The 10,249-nt window shown below is 43.0% G+C and overlaps 1 protein-coding gene across 8 annotated transcripts in view; it reads left to right on the forward strand.

Moving 5' to 3' along the window:
• Positions 1 to 5,604, forward strand: part of DGKZ (diacylglycerol kinase zeta) — a 198,283-nt gene extending 192,679 nt beyond the window's left edge. For all 8 annotated transcript variants that reach the window (XM_060763885.2, XM_067462746.1, XM_060763903.2 and 5 more), the window contains one exon: positions 1,869 to 5,604. In XM_060763885.2, the coding sequence (XP_060619868.1) occupies positions 1,869 to 1,985 (117 nt within the window). In that variant the 3' untranslated portion in view covers positions 1,986 to 5,604. The remainder of the gene's footprint in view (positions 1 to 1,868) is intronic.
• The last annotated feature ends 4,645 nt before the right edge of the window (positions 5,605 to 10,249 follow it).

The following is a 10,249-nucleotide window of genomic DNA, read 5'->3' on the forward strand; positions in this document are numbered from 1 at the left end:
CCAAGGGAGCAAACTTTTATGGCAAGATTTCATTGCATAACTGAGCAAAGCTTTCACCTTTCCCTATGTGCACAATCACATGTGGAAGGTGCAGTTATGAATCCACATGCATATATACATACACGGGCTTTTATTTTCCAACTGACTAGTCAGTTGTGGAGGAGGGCAGGAGCAAATGCAAACAGGTCCTTGAGGTCTTATCTAGCTGTCAGCTGCTAATCTCCCAGCAATCCCAAGACACTCCTTCCCAGCATGCTTTTCTGGATTCCTGCCTTGCCCCTCCTCCTCCTCCAGCCCCCGAGGCAGTACTTGTCGCCATAGATCCTAATCACAGACACTTATGGGAGCCTCTGTCTGCTCATTGCAACCAGTGTGCATAGATGTTCTAGGCTAAGCAGTTCTTCTCTTCAGCTGTTTTTCTTTTACCTCTCTTGCTCTTCAGTACAAATATAAGAAAATCCACATCCTCTAGGTTCTTCTTCACCACCTTGATATTTATAGAAAGTTGTACATAGAGTGACCAGGATTTTAAGCAGATGTAGAAAGCATTATTGTTGCATTAGGGACATCATCCCTTGAATATAGGACACAAGCTTGTTGTGAGAATTTAGATAACTACTAGTCTTGGTTAGTTTAGGTTTCTTGTCTATTTGCTGCCAAATTATTTTAAGTGTTCTTTAAAAATGTTAATGTAAAGACTGGGGGGGGGGGGGGGGGGAATCAATAGGTTGTTTAAAGGGGGACCCATAATATTTACATTACTACTATTCATAACAGCAGCAAAATGACAGTTATGAAGTAGCAACAAAACTAATTTTATGGTTGGGGGTCACCATAACATGAGGAAGCATATTAAGGGGTCGTGGCATTAGGAAGGTTGAGAACCACTGATGTAGAGCATGGAAATAAAAGCAATACCTCCCATTTCTTTTGACACCTGTATCTACTGGGCATATAAGGAAAAGGAGGGTCAGCATTATAAGTACACTGCCTAACAATTTTCCATTTACTTTTCAATCTCACTTCCAATTCTTTCTTCTTTTTTTCGTGTCAGGAGCGACTTGAGAAACTGCAAGTCGCTTCTGGTGTGAGAGAATTGGCTGTCTGTAAGGATGTTGCCCAGGGGATGCCCAAATGTTTTGATGTTTTACCATCCTTGTGGAAGGCTTCTCTCATGCCCGCACATGGAGAGCTGGAGCTGACAGAGGGAGCTCAACCAGCTCTTCCTGGATTTGAACCTCCAACCTGTCAGTCTTCAGTCCTGTCGGCACAAGGGTTTAACCCATTGCAGCACCGGGGGCTCCTTCCAAATCTTATGGTGCCTACTATTCAGGCTAAAATCAAATATGTCACAACAGAGCTGCTACAGCTGGGAGATGAGATCTTATACGTCTTCAGGCAGAACATCTGTGACTTGTTTTCTCTGAAGGACTCAGGCTATCTGCAGAAAAATAAATGTCTCTTTTGAACCTTCCCAAGTTTTCAGACCTCTGGGGAAACCTTTTTCATAGTTTCATCGCTATCACAGCCACATTTTATGAGGACATGAGAGAGATTGTCTTCTTGGTGTCTGCTCCTAAGGTTATGGAACCCACTTCCCACAGAAGCTGCATTATTGTCCTTCTGCTGGACCTATTTGATTCTGGTTGGTTTTTGGCTACTGACTAGCAGCTAAATTAAGGGGTTTCAAAGGTGGGAAGGAAGCTATCTCCTGATGTATTTTAGATTTGTTTTATGTCAGTACAAAAGCTTGTTGTGTTTTAGATGTGTCTGTTTTTTAATTGCATTGTGGTCCATGTTGGGTCCTAATATTGGGAGAAAGGGAGGACATTGAAGATAAATACATGTTTTGTTTCTCTTTTCTTCAGGGAGACACACCCAAGCACAGAGCCGAGAAGGCAAATGACCCTGACCTGGCTGCCTACCTCGAAAATCGACAGCACTACCAGATGATCCAAAGAGAGGATCAGGAGACAGCTGTGTAACGCTGAGCAGTGTGCCTTATCCCTGCCCAGGAGAGCAGAGTGGCACAAGAGCTTGGCCAGCTTTTCCTTGAATACCTAACAAGGAGAGGAAGAAAAGCTTGGTTTGGGCTAAGCCACCACATGGTTATTTATTAGTGTAATGGATGTTGAACAGCGCTGACTCCCGTTTGTTCCCACCACCACCACCACATTCCAGGGATGGACTCCACTACCTAATGTTCCCTTCCTACCAGCCTCCAGGTCTAGTTGAGGGTCATGGATTCTCCCTTCAGAGCACAGGGAGGGAAGTGCTTGTTCTCCTTCAACCCTCACAGTGTCCCAGTTGTGAGGCCCTATCAGCTAGCATATGATGTCTCCAAAGCACAGAATCTGCTGTTGCTGCGAGCCTTCTGCTGCTCAGTCCCACTTAACCTGGCTCCTAGCAGTAGATGCTGCCTTTCCCAACAGTTTCACCAGTAGCAGTGTCTGTTTTCCTGATAAGCCCTGTTACTGGAGGAATACTAGCACAATTCTGGGGACATAGCAGAACAAAGGGATAGCATGCAGGTGATATATTCCAACCCTGCCTCTGTTACCGATACATCATGATATTGAGGGACTCACACAAACCTTGAGTTACAGTCACATGGGAAAACGTTGCAGGAACCCAAATCAGGTCATAGGCCATTCTAGCATGCTTTCCAAGGCAACATACCTTCTGCTTTTCCCTTTGGTTCATCCCTTTTGCCCTGTTGACTCCTTGTTGTATGTCCTGTACTATGAGGGGTGCTTATGTAACAGGATGGTAGTGCCTGCTGTGTCCAGGGAACATCGCGCCCTCTTTTGGGCAAGCTGTTCCAAGCTGACTTTTGAGCCTGCTGGACTAGACATTTCGAGTAAAGTGCCTCTTCATCTTTCCTACTTTCCAACTTTCCCCCTCCTTCCATTCTCACATAACTGCTTTTCCTCTTCCTTTCACACACACTGAGTTGGCAAATAGCCTGTTATGAATGTGTACAAGATATGTTGGCTCAAATGGTGTGGTTTCAAAACGCAACCTTAATAGGCTACTAGTTAGGAATGAAGGACTCTTTCTGGGCCATTCCCCTTTATATTATAGGGTGGTAAGTAAGATTGACTGTTTCATACACTAAGGTCAAGGGAGCAGAGTAATCAACCAGTGTTAATGCCATGCACTGCATCTATTTATCCAGGGACCAGGAAGCTACTGGTACTAGTAGTAACAGCTAGAAATGTTTCTGCATAGCCACGTAATTCCTTACTTCAACAGGAATGGTATTTGCAGTTTATTCCTAAATCCTCCCTGTGCTTACATACATTGAACCTCATGTATTTTCCAGCTGAATTGTTAGAAAACTTACCCTTTATTCCAGGCATGGGCAAACTTCAGCCCTCCAGGTGTTTTGGGCTTCAACTCCCACAATTCCTAACAGCCTCGGACCCTTTCCTTTTCCCCCTCAGCCACTTAAGGGACCTGAGGCTGTTAGGAATTGTGGGAGTTTAAGTCCAAAACACCTGGAGAGCTGAAGTTTACCCATGCCTGCTCTGTACTATGCTGTGACCTCAGTAATCCTTCACTTTATCCTAATATCTTTGCTAGCCAAAGTCTTTGTCCCCTTTCCTTTCTTTCTTTTTTTGCTATGCTAAAAACAAAAAGCTCATGGTTAAAGGAACCTGTTCCTTGATAAGGCCAGGCACATATACTGAGAGTCATGTTCTCAACCGGGAAGCCTGTGTTTGCTTTGAGGTATTCTGAATTCATTGCATTTAACCAGTTTGCATATCAAGCTGCTGTATAACTAGTTTCATTTACCCTCAAAAGATTTTGAGCAGGTAACCAACTGGTCTGGTGTTGAATCCAAATGGTGGAGAGAGTTAGCCACTATAGAAGAGGGGGGGCGGGCTCTGATATGTAGTTTTACAGGCTTAAAATCCTGTCAGAATATTAAGGGGGTAAAACTCTGCTTAGTAAGAACAGACTGACAGTGAACAGAACATTTATGATGAGTTTCAGTCTTGAATTTGCAGCAAGAACATTTAAATTTTGGTGCATCTGCAAACAGTGATCTTAAACAGTTGGGAAATGACTGGCTTTCTATGGAGTGAGATCAGCACTAGAGTGCAAAGAAGAAGAAAGAAATGGGTTCTGTCAACGGAATGTTTGCCTTTAAAGTCATGGTCAAAGTGATGGGGAAAATTAGTCTTCACACAAGACTAATCAAAGTTTGTTTACAGTAATTTGAATCAGCAGGGATGAAGTGCAAAGACTGGTCTTGGTTTTCCACATTTTAGAACACTCCGCGTGATTAGGGTCAGGAGTGCAATGCATTTTATCCAGATACCATTCTCCATTAGGGAATTATTTGAGCCTGTCTAAAAGTTTGTCTTCCTTTCAGACTGACTTTACTTTTTGTACCCGTGCTCTCATGATTTGTGGAGCTTTTGAAAAGTCACGATAGCAGCTCCAAGGTTTCAATGCATATCTGTATTACCATTTGGGACTTTATTCCTCCTATCTACCTGTGCCCCGTTCCATATGTAGAGATAGCATCATGTAACAAAGGTCATACAAACAAGCGCAACTGCAATCACAAGTCCTGGAAAGACGTGGGCAATACCACACCAGAAGTTCATTCAGATACTGTAACCTGTGTGACATTTTTCATGTTTTCCTCTCCAGAGATGTAGAAAAAGCATACAAAACTCTTCAGGCAATTAAAGTCCACATGCACCTTGTAGACTGAGTCAGTGGGTCCTTGTTTCTAGACAGCTCCAGTGACTAGTAAAGGCAACCTCCTTTACTGGTGGGCACTGCAGATCATGTGGAAGAGCATGTCTTAAAATCTTAGATCAGGGATAGGAAACTTGTAGCCCTTCTGATGTTGTTGGATTGTTAACTCTAACAATTCCTTACCATATTGGTTGGTACTGGTGGGAACTGCAAACTTAACATTTGGAGCAGGCCTGCACATGGGTTTGTGTCCAGGTGTTTGTGACTCCCAACTCCCAGAAGCCCTAGCCAGCTTATTTGATGGTCAAAACTTCCTGGAGCTGAAGTCCAGAGTACTTGGAGGGCCACAGATTGTGCGGACCTGATCTGGAGGACCATAGGTTGCCCAAGCCTATTTTAGGTAGTCACATGGTACCTCACAGTGGTTCATATTTTGGTCTTTTTAATTTGTGCAGAATTGTACTTCTATAGCTGGATGTATAGGCCAGCCTCCTGGAAGCTTTTATACCCCATGGGCCTGCTGTCTCTTCATCCCTCCTTTTATATGTTGTCTTAAACTTTGTACAGGTAGTTCAAAAGCACACTGTTTTCCCCAGTTTCTATGTATGTGTGTCCGTGCACGCGTGCGTGTCCTAAGCTGAGTTGCTGTGCAATTCAAACCTTGGCTTGTTTTACTCTGAGGGGGAGGAGTATGTTTGAGGGTGAATTCCCCCTTTCCCGTGCAATACCTACTTCCTCTCCCCCTAGAATTTAAACCATTAGGACACCTTTTTGATTGATTGTATTTTTTTGTAACTGTGTTGGGAGCTTGTGCTCCCATTGCTTTCCTCTTGGACAGTATAAATGTTTTGTTGAATTTTGCCATTAAAATATATGACAGACATTTTACTTCCTCTTTGTGCATGTCTCTGTATATGAGGTGATGTCTATAACTGAAAAGGATCTGCATCTATGATCTGCATAAATCTAGCTGGTATTCAATGTTTGACTAGACCTCCAAATTGTTGAGGTTTTCTTTTTAGCGGTTCTGTTAATTCAAACCCCATTCTTGTAGACTTGTGTTCCCAACCTTTTTTTGACCAGGGATCACTTTGACCAGGGACTCCTTCGACTGGGGACCACTTGACCAGAGACCACTCTTCATCAATAGTACCAAAGGGGTTATGAATCAGTTCTTGGTCAACTTACAAACAGAATACACAATTCAAAACATCAGGTAAAATATAAAAACAAACACAATTGTAAACATCATCTAACAATATGGCTAAGATGAAGCGGGGGGGGGGGGGGGGGGGGGACATAGCTGAGGTTCAGGCTCCATGAGTGTAATATATCCTGAAGAGGAGAATCAATCAAGTTGCTAGGACTGGAAATAGTGTCATCAAAGTGTTGAGGCAGACCGTGAGAGGGCCAAATGTAAAGTGCTGAATTTAAAATAGGGACAGGGAAAAATTACTGGTGGACTGCTTAATTGAAAGCAGAGGTTTTTAGTTGACTCTGGAAAGAGGACAAGGTTGGAGCCTGTCTGATCTCCCTAGGGAGGGAGTTCCAGAGCCAGGGGGCCACCACCGAGAAGGCCCTCTCCCTCGTCCCCACCAACCATGTTTGAGAAGGTGGGGGAGAGAGAGCAGTGCCTCCCTGGATGATCTCAAGGTACGCACTGGTTCATAGGGGAAGATGCAATTGTGGAGATAAGCAGGTCGATTTAGGGCTTTATAGGTAATAACCTGCACCTTGAATTGAGACCAGAAACTTATTGGAAGCCAGTGGAGCTGTTTAAATAGGGGTAGACCACTCCCTGTAACCAGCTCCCATAAGTAGTCTGGACGCAGATCTTTGGACCAACTGTAGTTTCTGGGCCGTCTTCAAGGGCAACCCCACGTAGAGCACATTACAGTAATCCAACCTAGAGGTGACTAGGGCATGGACCACCATGGCCAAATCAGATTTCACGAGGTACGGGCGCAGCTGGCGCACGAGCTTTAACTGTGCAAAGGCCCTCTCAGCCACTGACACCTGAGCATCAAGTGACACCTGAGCATCAAGTGTCAGGGCAGAGTCCATAAGGACTCCCAAGTTGTGGACCTGTGTCCTTAGAGGGAGTGCGACCCCATCAAGCACAGGTAGCCACCCTATGCCCCATTTTATCACCAGATAAAATCCAGGGAGAAGCTTGTTATAAGAACAAGCCATCTGCCCTCAAGTCTTGCTTCAATGTGGGTACTCTCCCTGGTGTTCTTTGTTATATGTAGGGTACTAAACAGGTCTTACCAAAGTTGAGATGTGAGTGAGAAGAGAAATTCTTGGACGTGTTCTTTCATCAATTTAAAACTGGCAGTATGACAAGCATGCAAAAAGCCACCATTTCCAAACTCCTGAGATCAAAATCTTCATTCTTGAATTCCATTTTTTTTCAACCTTTCTTTAGTCTTTCCAGCATCCCTTCCCCCTTCATATGGCTATTGCTTGGATTCCACACACAATAATCCTCACAATCTTTACTCTAAAGTAAGGCATGTTTATTTAAGCAAGCACTTGCCTCCAAGTAAATGTACTTTAGATTGCAGCTGCAATCTAACATGCAGAGAAGACAATTCCCTACTTAACTGAGGTGATCAGCTTTATTCTTGAAGTATAGGGCAGAGACTCCCCGAAGGCTTTAACATCAATTTTACTCTGGCTACAGGCTCCTAAGAGCAAGCTTGAACATATGAATCAGACTTTCCCTTTCATTTGTAATAGATTTACTTGTTCATAATATAGCTTGGAATTTTTAATCAGCAATGTTTAGTTTGGAACTCCTCAAAAGAACTCTTTGGCATCCACCCCACCCCTGTCCATAAACTGCCTGGTCATATCTCCTGAAAGGATATGTGGTTTGAAAGTTAAGGCCAAGGTCTGCTTGTAATTTTGGTCTTCGTTTAGCTAGCTGAGTCACGTGTTTTTGAATATCTCATTTCCTCTGTCTGTCAGTATTATTCTTTTATAAAAAGATGAAAATTCTAAAATAGTCCCATAGAAACAGTTTTTTCTGAGAATAGTGATGCTACTTAGAGGCCTTCCTTTTTTAAAAAACAAAAACCCACTAAATAAATTTGGAAAAACAGCACTGAAGCCAGGAATCAACGGGCTGAAGATGGTGCCCACTGACTAAGAAGAAAAAAGCTGAAGATTTATAACTGGCAATGTCCCTGTTTTAGATTACTCTCTCCGAACTATTCCCCTACCCCAAAACCTGACCCTGCAATGGCATGCAGTATGAACTCCCACCCTCATATCTGCAGTTTTATTTATGGGTATCTGAGAAAATATGTCCTATCATTTTCTAAGTGCAAGGTATTCTTGGACCAGGAATCCATCCTTTCAATAGAATCCATTATTATTCATGGTTTCACATCTACATAAAGTCCAGAAACATGTCTCCTGCAAACACAGGGTCATATTTTATGTGCCTTAAGTTCCCTGGAATGTTTCCCACACTCTCAGTATTTCAGATTTCTTTATTTACCATATTTATACGCCACCCTTCTCACCCCATAGGGAACCCAAGGTGGCTTACATATATAGGCAACAATTCGATTCCATATGGACATACATAGTAAAATAAGCATATACATTAAAACAATCTTTAAAAACATGTTAAACCTTAAAACCACTTATAGCTAGCTCATAGATGGAGATACCTTTGGACACGTAAACAGGGCCGGAACTGGGCGAAAGCCAGCACTTTGAATTGTGCTTGGTAGAAGGCTGGCATCCAATGGAGCTTACGCATCAGGAGCAATGTCCTCTCTCTGTACGCCATTAAAAGCAAACGGAAACATAAGAATTGTAGTGTCTCTTTTATGCACCACCCCTGCCTGTTGCATACCAAGAATCCAGATGTATGTAGTGAAAGAGGTTCATTTTCATATTTTTACACCTGAAACACTAACTTTAGGTCTGACCATGTTTTTTCTAAGCTAGTCCTTAATCAAAACCACTTTGCATTTTGCAGCAGCTGAATTGCATGTTTTCTACTAGAAACAGAACAATGGTGAAGGAACAAAGTGTGTCTACATGTCTTGAGAATGCTGGGTGGTCATGCTAATGATTCACAATTTGTTCAACAGCCGGAACCTCACTCAGAGCATGGCTCCTATATAAAATGTGAAGCGGCTCTAACCACTTCATCAGCAAACACTTCCAAGAAACCATCAAGATTTCTATTTGCGCTGTGGTCAAAATTATTGGTAATGGAGATAAATTCTAGCCAGAGTTCTTTGTTCTCACAGGACTATAGTTACCATTCTCTAGGGAAAATGATATCTTTCTTCAGAAATGGTGTTGGGTTTCTGAGTCTTCCCACAGTCTCTAGAAAGTTATGGAACGGTGCCAGAAAACAGGCTCCTGGGTTTGTAAAGAAGCTAAGGAGGGGTGCTGAGTAAGTAAGTGATAGAGGGATAGAAACAACAAGCCCAGCAAATCAAAAGCACAAGGACATTCCTAGAAATATACCCTGCCAGCAGCTTAATTAACCTACGGAAGCTTGCCATAAATGCCTGACAGAGTGCACAAGAGTCCTAATGATCAGATCTACCATTTTCTTTCTGTCCAGGATAACAAACAAAGGCCAAGACACTTTATACCCAGAACACATGGCCCTGCTTCGACTAAGACATTTATAAATGCTATTCAAGACAAAGGAAACCAAGTGTGCATCACTGCATCTGTGTCTGCACAATATTGCTCCCAATTAAGCTATACAAGAAGTTTGTCCTCGTTTTTTTCCTTCAAGAGGAGAAGAACGTTTGTTCCCGCAATCATAACCCTACAACTCTTCCCATCAGAGCCAAAAGCCTCCATTTTCAAAGCCCCAGACAACTTCCCACTGTTGCTACTTCATAAAGAAAACACACCAGATTTGAGTCCTTCAGAGAAGATGTTCGTAGCATTCTTAGCCATAGTTGAAAAACACAGGTGAATATATACCTTGCAGTTGAAAAGAGGAGCCCCCAGTGGTGCAGTGGGTTTGTCCCCTGTGCCGGCAGGACTGAAGACCGACAGGTTGCAGGTTCGAATCTGAGGAGAGAGCGGATGAGCTCTCTCTATCAGCTCCAGCTCCTCATGCAGGGACATGAGAGAAGCCTCCCACAAGGATGGTAAAACATCCAGGCACCCCTGGGCAACGTCCTTGCAGATGGCCAATTCTCTCACACCAGAAGCAATTTACAGTTTCTCAAATCGCTCCTGAAACACCAAAAAAAAGTTGAAGAGTTCAAACGGAAGCAAAATAGGAGACAGCAACAACAAATTTGATTCAGTACATTAAAGTTCCACATCATCACATACAGTAATTTGATTAAGAAATAATAGCTTTTTATGTTTCTAAATATATTGTTCCCAATCTGGCAATGGGGATCTGCACACAGTCACAGGGTATATCTCAATTTTAGCTGTAAATGAAACCTTTGTTATACAACCATCCTGCCAAGTTTGCTGAATTTCATGAAAAGGACTGGGTGGGGCTGACAGTGTATGTAACTTCTGCTTT

Source organism: Anolis sagrei, chromosome 1, assembly GCF_037176765.1.
Source record: "Anolis sagrei isolate rAnoSag1 chromosome 1, rAnoSag1.mat, whole genome shotgun sequence".
Classification (NCBI taxonomy): Eukaryota; Metazoa; Chordata; class Lepidosauria; order Squamata; family Dactyloidae; genus Anolis; species Anolis sagrei.